The sequence below is a fragment of the Pseudonaja textilis genome, chromosome 1 (assembly GCF_049901715.1).
Source record: "Pseudonaja textilis isolate UNSWEBS1 chromosome 1, rPseTex1.2, whole genome shotgun sequence".
Classification (NCBI taxonomy): domain Eukaryota; kingdom Metazoa; phylum Chordata; class Lepidosauria; order Squamata; family Elapidae; genus Pseudonaja; species Pseudonaja textilis.
This window is the reverse complement of record NC_141990.1, coordinates 1,589,635-1,602,432: the sequence shown is the minus strand read 5'-3', so window position 1 is coordinate 1,602,432 and position 12,798 is coordinate 1,589,635. Positions and strand designations below refer to the sequence as shown.

Genomic DNA, 12,798 nt, shown 5'->3' with positions numbered 1-12,798 from the left:
GGCTTTCAGCTGGATTTTTTGGGGTGGGTGGGCAGGGGGTGCTGCTGTCTACGCCTGGCTACAAATCAGGCCACATGCGCCGAGGCTGGCTGGGCGCATACGGCAGCGTCCTCGTAAATCCAGGGGTGCCATGTGGCTGCTAAACTCCACTTTACCCAGGGACCCCCAGACCCATCGCTCACGCCTGCCATCGCCTTAATGTGGCAGGTGGGAGGAGGAGGAGGAGGAGGAGGAGAGCGTTATCCCTGTTTAGGGGTTATTCGGGGCTGGGGGGGGGGGGGCTTCTGCGGGAGGTGGGATCCCTGGTTGAAGGAAGGGAGGGGGCGGGATGCTGGGAAGGGTGGGGAGAGAGGCCAATCTGAACAGGAAGAAAGAAGGAGAAAAAGAGAGAAGGAGGAGAAAGGGAGGGAGGGAGGGTGATGGGATGATGGAGAGGCAGGGAGGGAGATGAGAAGGAAGGAAGGGAAACAGGAAGGAAAGGAAGGAAGGAGAAAGGGAGGGGAGGGAGGGGAGGAAGAGAGAAAGGGAAAAGAAGGAAAAGAAGGGTGGGAGGAAGAAAGATGGGATGATGGAGAGGGAGGGAGGGAAATGAGAAGGAAGAAAGGAAACAGGAAGGAAAGGAAGGAAGGAGAAAGGAGGGGGAGGGAGGGAAGGAAGGAAGGAAGGAAAAAGAAGGGTGGGAGGAAGAAAGATGGGATGATGGAGAGGCAGGGAGGAGATGAGAAGGAAGGAAGGGAACAGGAAGGAAAGGAAGGAAGGAGAAAGGGAGGGGAGGGAGGGAGGAAGAGAGAAAGGAAAAGAAGGAAAGGAAGGGTGGGAGGAAGAAAGATGGGATGATGGAGAGGCAGGGAGGGAGATGAGAAGGAAGGAAGGAAACAGGAAGGAAAGGAAGGAAGGAGAAAGGGAGGGGGAGGGAGGGAAGGAAGGAAGGAAAAGAAGGGTGGGAGGAAGAAAGATGGGATGATGGAGAGGCAGGGAGGGAGATGAGAAGGAAGGAAGGGGAACAGGAAGGAAAGGAAGGAAGGAGAAAGGGAGGGGAGGGAGGGGAGGAAGAGAGAAAGGGAAAAGAAGGAAAGGAAGGGTGGGAGGAAGAAAGATGGGATGATGGAGAGGCAGGGAGGGAGATGAGAAGGAAGGAAGGAAACAGGAAGGAAAGGAAGGAAGGAGAAAGGGAGGGGAGGGAGGGAGAGGGGAGGGAGAGAAGGAAGGGGAGAGAAGAAGAAAGGGTGGGAATAAGAAAGATGGGATGATGGGGAGGGAGAGAGGAAGGAAGGAAGGGTTAGGGGAGGGAATGAAGGAGAGAAAGGAAAAAGAAGGAAAGGAAGGGTTGGAGGAAGGAAGGGAAATAAGAGGAAAGAAGGAAGGAAAATGAGGAAGGGGGAAAGAGGACAAGGAAGGGAAAGAAAGGGGAAAGGTGAAAGGAGGAAGAAAAAAAATGAAATGGAAAGAGGAGGAAGGAAGGGGTAGGGGAGGGAAGGAAGGAAGGAGAGGAAAAAGGAGAAGGAAAGGAAGGGTTGGAGGAAGGAAGGGAAAGAAGGAAAGAAGGATAATGAGAAAGGGGGAAAGAGGAAGGAAAGGGAAGAAAGGAAAAAAGGGAAAGAAGGAAGACAATGAGAAAGTGAAAAGAAAGAAAGGAAAGGAAAGGAAAGGAAAGGAAAGGCCTGGTTATTTGAGGGACGCCCTCCCTGATAGAAGGGGATTTTGGCAGCCCAAGGTTGAATTGTGGGGCCCTCGGCGCTCTCTGGGCTCGGGGGTTTGGTTTGCACCCAGTGCTGATGAGCGAGGAGTTGGCTCCCTCCTCATATCCAGTAGCTTCTCCTTCTGGTTTTGGGTGGGGCCACTTCCTTGATTAGGCTATTATTGTCGGTTAGTTGGATTGATCGTTTGTCTGGGGCTAATCTCTGCTTATCTGGATTGAAGCCGGTCTGTTTCCCCCTTGGGTTTTTTTAATTGTCCCTTTTGGATGCAGGTTGATGTGTCTACAGGACCACCTCTTAGGGATGGCTGAGGAATGCTGGGAGTTGAAGTCCACAGGGCCTTTGCTGGCTGAGGAATTCTGGGAGTTGAAGTCCACAGGGCCTTTGCTGGCTGAGGAATTCTGGGAGTTGAAGTCCACAGGGCCTTTGCTGGCTGAGGAATTCTGGGAGTTGAAGTCCACAGGGCCTTTGCTGGCTGAGGAATTCTGGGAGTTGAAGTCCACAGGGCCTTTGCTGGCTGAGAATTCTGGGAGTTGAAGTCCACAGGGCCTTTGCTGGCTGAGGAATTCTGGGAGTTGAAGTCCACAGGGCCTTTGCTGGCTGAGGAGTTCTGGGAGTTGAAGTCCACAGGGCCTTTGCTGGCTGAGGAATTCTGGGAGTTGAAGTCCACAGGGCCTTTGCTGGCTGAGGAGTTCTGGGACTTCAAGTCCACAGGGCCTTTGCTGGCTGAGGAGTTCTGGGAGTTGAAGTCCACAGGGCCTTTGCTGGCTGAGGAATTCTGGGAGTTGAAGCCCACGGGGCCTTTGCTGGCTGAGGAATTCTGGGAGTTGAATTCCACAGGGCCTTTGCTGGCTGAGGAGTTCTGGGAGTTGAAGCCCACGGGGCCTTTGCTGGCTGAGGAATTCTGGGAGTTGAAGCCCACGGGGCCTTTGCTGGCTGAGGAGTTCTGGGAGTTGAAGCCCACGGGGCCTTTGCTGGCTGAGGAGTTCTGGGAGTTGAAGCCCACGGGGCCTTTGCTGGCTGAGGAGTTCTGGGAGTTGAAGTCCACGGGGCCTTTGCTGGCTGAGGAGTTCTGGGAGTTGAAGCCCACGGGGCCTTTGCTGGCTGAGGAATTCTGGGAGTTGAAGCCCACAGGGCCTTTGCTGGCTGAGGAGTTCTGGGAGTTGAAGTCCACAGGGCCTTTGCTGGCTGAGGAGTTCTGGGAGTTGAAGTCCACAGGGCCTTTGCTGGCTGAGGAGTTCTGGGAGTTGAAGTCCACAGGGCCTTTGCTGGCTGAGGATTCTGGGAGTTGAAGTCCACAGGGCCTTTGCTGGCTGAGGATTCTGGGAGTTGAAGTCCACAGGGCCTTTGCTGGCTGAGGATTCTGGGAGTTGAAGTCCACAGGGCCTTTGCTGGCTGAGGAATTCTGGGAGTTGTGGCCTCTCCCCTCTGGAACGAGGCTGTCCCTGAGATCCATGGGGCTCCCCATCCCGATGTCGGTCTGCGAACCCCTGAGAACTCCCCTTCCAGGCTTTGGGGGTCAAGAAGGGGGCTGGGGGCTGTTGGGTGTTTGGTTTCTGTGTGTTAACCAGAGTCGTCATCTGTTTACGGTTTGGTAGATCGTTATTTATATATTGCTTGTGTTGTGAGCTATTGAGAAATCAATCCGGCCCATCAATCAATACTATCGTGTCTCCCCTAGTCCTTGTTTTCATTAGATCAGACGTATCCGGTTCCTGCAAATGTGGAACAGAACAGAGTATAGAATATGGAAAATAAAATATAGAACATAATATGGAAATAGCAGAATAGAATGGAATGAGGAAGAGAAGAGAATAATGAATAGAATAGAATAGAATAGAATAGAATAGAATAGAATAGAATAGAATAGAAATATATAATACAATAGAACAGAGCAATGAATAGAATAGAATTGAATAGAATTAGAAATGAATAGAATAGAATTAGGAATGAAATGAATAGAATATAGAATAGAATATGGAAATAGCAGAATAGAATGGAATGAGGAAGAGAAGAGAATAGAATAGAATAGAATAGAATAGAATAGAATAGAATAGAATAGAAATACAATAGAACAGAGCAACGAATAGAATAGAATTGAATAGAATTAGAAATGAATAGAATAAGGAATGAAATGAAATGAATAGAATATAGAATATGGAAATAACAGAATAGAATGGAATTTGAAAGAGAATGAGGAAGAGAAGAGAATAAGGAATAGAACTGAATAGAATTAGAAATGAATAGAATAAGGAATGAAATGAATAGAATATAGAATATGGAAATAACAGAATAGAATGGAATGTGAAAGAGAATGAGGAAGGGAAGAGAATAAGGAATAGAATAGAATGAGAAATGAATAGAATAGTATTAGGAATGAAATGAATAGAATATGGAAATAACAGAATAGAATGGAATGTAGAAGAGAATGAGGAAGAGAATAAGGAATAGAATAGAATAGAATTAGAAATGAACAGAACAGAATAACCTTCAGGGGCTTTGGAGAATAGCTTGACCCTGAATTCTTTGGGGCGGCCCCTCAAATATCAGAACACTCTTTTGTTAGATAGGGCCCAGGGTTCAAATCCGACAAGAACTTTTTGGACCCTGAGCTCGTCTTCTGGGGCGTTGGCTAGTCCTGTCGGCTTGGCTGTCGTCTGCAAATTTGATGAGTTGCCCCCTCCTCAAATTTGATGACGACGGGGGATTGAACCAAAGGGCTCGTGACGACCCCTCCGTCCGTCCATCGGGACCCTCTTGGTCTTCCTTGGTCTTGAGGGGACACCAGGCACCCCAAACGAAGGCCGCGGGGATGGTGGCATTTCCAAACTTTGACTAACCCTTCTTACCTGGGCTTTCTTTTTTAAAAAAAATAATATATTATTTATTCAATGTTTTAACATTTAAAAACAAATTTCCGCACTTTACAGCATTACTATAGCAGTGTTTACACTGTAAATATCTTCTGTTAACGTGTTATACATCTCAGTATTTGATTCTTTGTCATTCTAGGCATTTTATACATATATACATTTTTATTTACATATATTTACACGAAAACCTTATTGTTTTATGGTTTTATAGTATTACATCAATCGTTTCGTACCAAACATCCCATATTTTATAATATTCTTCTTTATCCTTCAATAATTTTGTTTATCTCTGCGCATTGAGATATCTTATTAATAATTGTGGTTTCTGGGACGAGTGGGGTCGTAGCCTGCTTCCAATTTTGGGTGAAAGAAATTCTGGCCACCGTTATGATATGGAACATCAAATATTGGTATTTTCTGTGCATGTTAGGTTCTAACATTCCTAACAAGAAGATTTCTGGTTTAAATTTCACTCTCTGTTTCGTTATTTCCTCTAACCATGATCTAATTTTTGGCCAGTAATCTCTGTGCATGAGGACACGTCCACCACCTATGGAAGTATGTTCCCCGATTATGATTGCATCTCCAACATTTGGGTGTCATATCTGGATACATTTTACCTGGGCTCCCTTAAGAGTGATACCTGTTTGCCCGTTATGCCGGCAAATGCACACCTCTAATTTCTCCTCTTCCTTTTTATGTGTGTCCCTAGTGAGGGAGACTCCGATTCGGAGCTGGAAGACCGCGTGGACGGAGTGAAATCGTGGCTGTCGAAAAACAAGGGCTCTTCCAAGTCGGTCTCCGAGGACGGAAGTTTGAAGAGTAGCAGGTTGGCCTGGCGTGTTGGGGCATCTTTCGCATTGGGGCAGGGTGGGGCAGGCTCTGGGCTTAGGGATGGGCCCAGCCCTTCGTGGTAGTAACCCACAGCAGAAGATTCCTCCTGTGGCGTTGTGCATGTGAAAACAGTGAAAGGGAACGACAGGGTTGGAAGGGGGCCTTGGAGATCTTCTAGTCTGACCCGCTGCTCAAGCAGGCGACTCTATACCAGATGGGTGTCCAACCTTGGAACTGTAAGACTGGTGGACTTCGACTCCCAGAATCCCCCAGCCATCCAAACTCAGCCATCTTAAGTCTCGTGGACTTCCGACTCCCAGAATCCCCCAGACATCCCCTAGGCTAACAAATAACAGATGATCAGAGATTGGGAGGAGGCTTGGAGGTCATCCAGCCCAACCCCACACCCAAGCAGGAGACCCTACACCATTTCTGACCGATGGCAATCCAGTCTCTTCTTGAAAGCCTCCAGGGATGAAGCTCCCACAACTTCCGAACGCAACTTCTGTTCCATCAGTTGATCGTTTTCACTGTCAAGGAAATTCCTCCTTAGTTCCAGGTTAAATCTCTCCTTGTTCAGTTTCCATCCATTCTTCCTTGTCTGGCCTTCAAAGATGCTTTGGAAAACAGCTTGACCCCCTCCTCCTCTCTGTGGCAGCCCCTCAAATATTGGAAGATGCTCTCCTGTCTCCCCTGGTCCTTCTCTTCCCTAGACTAGCCAGGCCTTGTTCCTGCAACCGTCCATGGTATGTTTGAGCCTCCAGTCCCTTAATCATCCTGGTTGCTCTTCTCTGCACTTTTTCTAGAGTCTCAACCTCTTTTTTATAGTGTGGTGACCAAAACTGGATGCAGGACTCTAGGTGTGTCCTTACTCAGGCTTTACAGAATGGTATTAGTACCTCCCTTGATCTCAATTGTATCCCTCTGTTAATGCAATTTAGGATTGCATTGGCTTTTTTGGGCTGCTGCTGCACAACATTGGCTCCTATTTAGCCTGGTTGTCCACTAAGACTCCAAGATCCCACCCATATACCCCTTCCCAGTTATATGGGTGGGGCTCTCCTGCCTCCCCCAACAATTACCCTTAGGGGCCTCTTGATGGCAGGGGCCACTTCCTTGAGAAAGGGAACTGGCTACCTAGGGGTGGGGTGGGGGGCTTCCCTAGCCCTTTTTAGATGTAGCCCCCAATCCAGGGAGGGGTGTCTCCCAATCTGGGGCGGGGGAAAGCGAGACCACCCAGGGACATTCTGCAACCCCGTTTTCCTCTGCCTTTTGGACTCTTTCTGGGTTGCAGCGGATGAGGATAAATCCAATCGAGACGAAGCACCGGTTCGGTGGGCGCGGCGTGTCCCACGGTCTCCGCCCTCCCTCCTTTATAACCCCCCCACACACCCCTCCCTCTTTTCAAGCCACGGTCTGATCCCAGGCTCCTGCCGACCTTGCCAAACCCGAAGAATATAGAATATAACTTTATTACGGTCTTAGACCAGCAATAGACATCCCTATTTGCAAGATATATATATTAAAAATAAATAAATACTGACACATTAATAATACATTAATAGTGGATTAAAAACATCCCTGTTAAGGAAAATATGAGTGGTTTGTACGAGCGGAGAGCCAATCAATAAATATGTGTGTAAATATCATTTTCCGCAGATGGTTCTATCTACAAAGATGGTCACAAATTGACCGCTATAATTCTGTCACCAGTTTTTTTTTTCTAGTAGGCATTGTTTGCGGCAACACTTTTGCCAAACCAGATATCAGCATCTCCATCGATGTCTCCCCCTCCCCATATATCCAACCCCCCACTCCCCACACCACCCTTGTCCTCTGATAGTGACCAGCAACCAGACGGGCTATTTATAGGAAACCAAATACCACCACCCTCTGTTGCCATAGCAACCCGCCGCAGGGAGGCATGGCTGTCGGGAGCTGTTGGTACGGAGTGGCATCCCTGCGCCAACTTGCAAGCCGGCGCCTCTTATTTGGGGAAGGGGCAGCCGGCGGAGTTTCTCCCCCACCCCCCTTACACACCTCCTCGGGCTACACTGCAATGCCCACCTGAGTGCCCAGGCACCGGTGCCAGTCCAGTTTCTGTCTGCTCCATGGGAAGAGATGGGTTTCCCCCTTTGGTTTTGAGGGGGGTGGGTGTTGTTTACGCGTCAGCCCCCTCCCCTTTTTAAAATTCTGTGCAGACAGTCCCTGCCCCCGCCAGGAAAACTCGAACGATGTCTGTCAACCTGTCTGTCAGCGTTCCAGCAACCCTCCGCTCCAACCAACAGCTGCCAGACGGACATCTTCTTAAAAAGTTCTTTTTTTTATTTTTGGAGAGTAAACTGGCACAACTGGGGAATCCCGAATGTGAAAGTTCCTGGTTTCCTTGGAATAAGTAAAAAAAAACTACAAATCCATCCCCTGCCACCCGTCGTCGCATCACATGTCTCGATCACCGTCCGTCCTAACACCCAGGTGCAGAAATCACATGACCTTGAATTAGAAAAAAGAATGTTGTTATGTTGTTAACTCCATACTCTCCCAGAAATCCCCCCTCCCACTCTTCCCAGTGTGACGATCCAAAGGGGCGTGGCACAAAAGTAACCAAGTCACCAAAATAGAATAAATTCCCTTTCATGCCTCCAACTTGGACCCCAGTGTCCAATTATCCTCAGCGGGAGATCAAAACTCTTCCAAAAAGCAGTCTACAAAGGGGAGAAATGCAGTCCCAACCCCAAAATACCGATAAAGTAGAAATAAAAAAAAACCAACAGGAACCATGCTGAAGTAATTAACACAACAGACCAGGATAATAATAACTTGTAGACAGATAATAATGAGGCACACACTGTTGGGAGGACACAAAAACCCAGATCAGCCTCGACAAAGATAATGCACGCTTTGCTTCCAGCAATTTTGCCGTGCGCAGTTTGTCCTTTTTAAACAGCCTTCCCAGCTGCAGCCCCATGAAGGGGATCAGGGCCCTTTCCTCCCCCGTAAACCATGTTGCTCCCTTATCCACTCCTCCCTGCGTGCCCTAGGATGCAGAAAGGGTGGGGGCCCGGGTCTTCCTCTGAATGCCCAGCCGGACGGTGCCCTTCCCCAGTTTCCTCCACAGCCACCGGAGCCCCACTCCCACTTCCTGTCGGCTGCTCAATCTCCCCCTCAGAATCAGATTCCGACTGGTGCATAAAACCCAGGCTCAAAATATGGCAGCGTGGGAGCATCTGGTCTCAATATGGCTTCCAAAGCTGACAATATCGGCACGACCGGTTCTGAGACACGTAATTTACTATCACCTATGACCCTGTTTCCTCCCACCCCTCCGGGTATGTCATAAATCATATTCTCCAACCCAATATTCCCTCATAGCTGAGAGTCATCAATCATGTTCTCCAATTAGGGATTTTCCCCAGACAGAAATTCCGGTCGCTTAGTTACAATCTTTGCAAGATAAGAGTGGAATGCGCTTTCGGTTTTAAACCGTCACGCTGCTCCTTCAAATTTCTTCCCCCTCCCCCCACTTTTCATGGCAATTCTAAAACAGGCATAGAATCCTGACAATTATCCTCTTACAGGCAGTCCTCGACTTACGACATTCCTATAGTTGCAACGGCCTGAAAAGAAAAAAAGAGATTTACAAGCCGTTTTTCACACTTAACGACCATCACGGCGTCCCCGTCATCAACATGAGTAAAACTTCCATGCTTGGGGCAACTGGCTCCTATTTTACGACTGTTGCCATGCCCCTGGGGGTCACGTAGATTCCCCCTTCGGCGACCTCCCGACACTTTTAACGACCACATGACTCACTTTAACGGTGGTGATTCGCTTAACGATGGTCGCCAGTAAGATTGCCAACTGGGGCAAAACTCAAACGACGGAGTTTTTAAAAAAGAGATGGAAGGGACCGTAGAGGTCTTCTAGCCCAACCCCCTGCTTGAGTGGTGTGTGTGTGTGGGGGGGGGGGGTTTAACCCTATGGTCGTTCTGTCTGGCTCAGCTGCAGAAATCTGGTGGTCGTTAAGTTGAGGACCGCCTGTAATTGGCTTGATTTGTCCCTCCGCGCACACGTGGGAAATCGTGGTCTCTCCCGCTCGCCCTTTCCTTTTGTGCCCCCGCTGGGGGGATCGATTGCTCTGTGCCGCCGACGTTTTCCCAGGTAGTTGACAACAAAACAAATTGAAATCGATGGCGGAAGCGGGGGCTTCCCTCTCTCTCCCCCCTTCCCCTTTCCTTAAACAAAACCCAACAGGAATCCAGGAGCGCGGCTGGCACCAAATAACGGCACTGCTTCACGGGTCTTTTTCAAGAATCAGCCTCTGGGCCCCCAACAATCCTGGTCCTCACTTTACCGACCTCGGAAGGACGGAAGGCTGAGTCAACGTTGAACTGGTCACGATCGAACTTTCTGGCTGTGGGCAGAATCGACCTGAAATAGTACACGCTAACCACTGTGCCACGTACAGCTTCCTTTCTTCCCCTCATTTTCCTTCCTTCCTTCCCTTCGTTTGTTCTTTCTTGCTTGCTTGCTTGCTTTCTCTCTCTCTCTCTCCCTCCCTCCCTAGCACTTACACTTATATACCACTTCACGGTGCTTCTCTGAGCAGTTTACAGAGTCAGCCTCTTGTCCCCAACAATCTGGGTCCTCATTTTACTGACCTCGGAAGGACAGAAGGCTGAGTCAATGTTGAACTGGTCAGGATCGAACTCCAGGCAATGGGCAGAGTCAGCCTGAAATAGTACACGCTAACCACTGTGCCATGTACTCCTTCCTTCCTTCCTTCCTTCCTTCCTTCCTTCCTTCCTTCCTTCCTTCCTTCCTGTCTCCCTTTCTTTCTTCTTTCTTCCTTCCTTCCTTCCTTTCTCTTTCTTCCTTTCTGCTTCCTTCCTTCCTTCCTTCCTTCCTTCCTTCCTTCCTCCCTTCCCTTCCCTTCCCTTCCCATCCCTGCCTGCCTTCTCTCCACCTATCCTTCCTTCCTTCCTTCCCCATCCCCTTCCATTTCCTTCCTTCCTTCCTTCCTTCCTTCCTTCCTTCCTTCCTTCCTTCCTTCCCCTTCCCTTCCTTCCCTTCCCTTCCCTTCCTTCCCTGCCTGCCTTCTCTCCACCTATCCTTCCTTCCTTCCTTCCCCATCCCCTTCCATTTCCTTCCTTCCTTCCTTCCTTCCTTCCTTCCTTCCCTTCCTCCATCCCTCCCTCCCTTTGCTCCTTCCTTCCTGCCCTCCCTCCCATCTACTCCTTCCTCCCTCCCTTCTCCTTCCTTCCTTCCTTCCTTCCTTCCTTCCTTCCTTCCTTCCTTCCTCCCTCCCTCCCTCCCTCCCTCCCTCCCTCCCTCCTTCCCTACCTACCTACCTCTTGCCCCCAACTATCTGGGTCCTCATTTTGCCAATCTCAGAAAGATGACAGTCTGAGTCAACCTCGAGCTGGTCAGGATCGAACTTTCTAGCTGTAGCCAGGGTCAGCCTGCAGTCCTGTACCCTAACCACTGCACTGCACCACCAACGTCCTTGTTGACCTCCAGTTAACCATTTCTCTCTCTGTCTCTCTCTCTCTCCTCCTGCTCTCTTCTCCCGCCGTGGTCGCCTCCTGCCTGGGCCAGACCCGCCGTGGACACGGCTGGCAAGGAGGCTAAGAATGGGGAGGACAGGCCGGCGTCCGTCATGAGCTCGCTGAGCTATCGCAAGCGCGCCAACCTCAAGGACTCCATAGGAGGGAAAGGGGACGAGGAGAGCCTCTTCTCCGCCCTGAGTGAGCGCCCGGACTCACCGGACCGCTCCTTCCGCAAGGCCACCCGTGCCTCAACGGCTGGCGGCTCGGACGAGAGTAGCTCCCTCGCCTCCTGGAAGAAGCCGCTTGGCGGAGGCCTGGACGAGCTCAGCGAGAGGGGCTCGGTCCTCTCCGAGACCAGCAGCCGCCTCCCCAAAGGTCTGGAGAAGCGCTGGTCCACCTCGGCTGCCGAATTCGATCGGACCTCGGTCCTCTCGGCCACGGTCAGTCAGAGTGGAGCCTCCTGGGCCGGCCTGGAAGATGACACCCGCTCGTCACTCAGCTTGGCCCTCTCAAGCCCCGGGAGCTCCCGGCGTAGCGCTTCTCGTTTGGACGACCTCGTCCCGTCCTACGGCCGTCCGGGCTCCCGGATCTCTTTGAGCCGTTCCCAGCTGGATGATACCGCCAGCCTGGCCCCGAGCGACTCCCGCTCCCTCTGCAGCCAACACTCGGCCGCGCGCAGCCTCTCAGTGCCTCCTCGGCCCCGGACGTCCGCCGCAGATGATCTGCGCCTCAACGAAACGGACATCCGGCCCGTCGGCCATCGGAGCTACCTCGACCCGGATCTGGAGGCCGCGATCAGCGAGGTGCTAAACTACAAGCCTGTCAAATTCAGACGCTCCAGCCAGGACCCCGACTCAGATGAAGACGACCGCAGGAGTGTCCACAGTGCCAGGAGCACCACCCTGCTGGAGACCACCGAACACCCGGCCAGCAGCCTCCGCCGGTCAGCCTCGGCTTTGGACTTCTACAGGCCTGATCAGAAAACGAAAGGTAGGAGAAGCCGGAAGCGGAGTTCATCCAGCGACTCCGATTCCTCCTCTTCCTCCTCTTCCTCCTCCTCTCCCGAACGGCAGCGAAAGACCTCCAAAAAGCGTGCCAAGAAGTCCAAGAAGAAGTCCAAGAAGAAGAAGCAGCAGAGATCCCGCTCTGGCTCACCTTCGGAGTCTTCGTCCAGTTCCACCGTCTCGTACCGCAGCGACTCCAGCATCAAGAAGGGCCCGAAACGTTCCGATGGGGAGAACGGCGGGGTCCCCAGAGAGGGTGGGGGTCCCGAGCCTGGGAAGTCCACCAAGCAGCTGAAGAAGGAAGAGAAGAAAGCGCAAGAAGCAAGTGGACAGCCTGATGATGAAGTACTTGTATCGGCCGGAGAGCGACTAAAGGCAGGTGGTAGCATGGAGTGTGCCGAGGTTGAGCATGGTGTTCCAGACTAATATGGGCAGTGGACGGGGTGGGGAGGAAGCTTTGGCTTGCTGTTCCAGGTGTTCCAGTGGTTTTCGGCATGGGGGGGGGTTGGCTCTGGACACTTGGGACCTCTTGTGGTTTGGGGACTGACCTCCAGCATGGAATGTGTGTCTCCGGGAACTAACCCTGTCTTCATGGGTTCTCACTTTGACCTCCCCGTACACCTCTGTCCGTCTTCGTGTCTGTGATGAGCCAAAGGGGCGTGGTACAAAGGCAACCCAGTCACATAAGCAAGAAGAGTCTCTTTGGTACCTCCAACTTTGCCCCCAATGTCCAGGTGACCTTTGGCCGGAGAAAAAAGGTCTCCCAGGAACAGCCTTTAAGTGGAGGAAGTTCAGTCCGAAAACAAAATTACATACAAACTATAAATAAAAACCAACACAA

General features: G+C 50.8%; 1 protein-coding gene across 1 annotated transcript in view; it reads left to right on the top strand.

The window, feature by feature from the left end:
* Positions 1-12,330, top strand: part of MYO18A (myosin XVIIIA) — a 181,852-nt gene extending 169,522 nt beyond the window's left edge. The window contains 3 exon segments of the mRNA XM_087924151.1: positions 5,283-5,399; positions 11,003-12,266; positions 12,268-12,330. Coding sequence (XP_087780277.1) covers positions 5,283-5,399; positions 11,003-12,266; positions 12,268-12,330 — 1,444 coding nt within the window.
* The last annotated feature ends 468 nt before the right edge of the window (positions 12,331-12,798 follow it).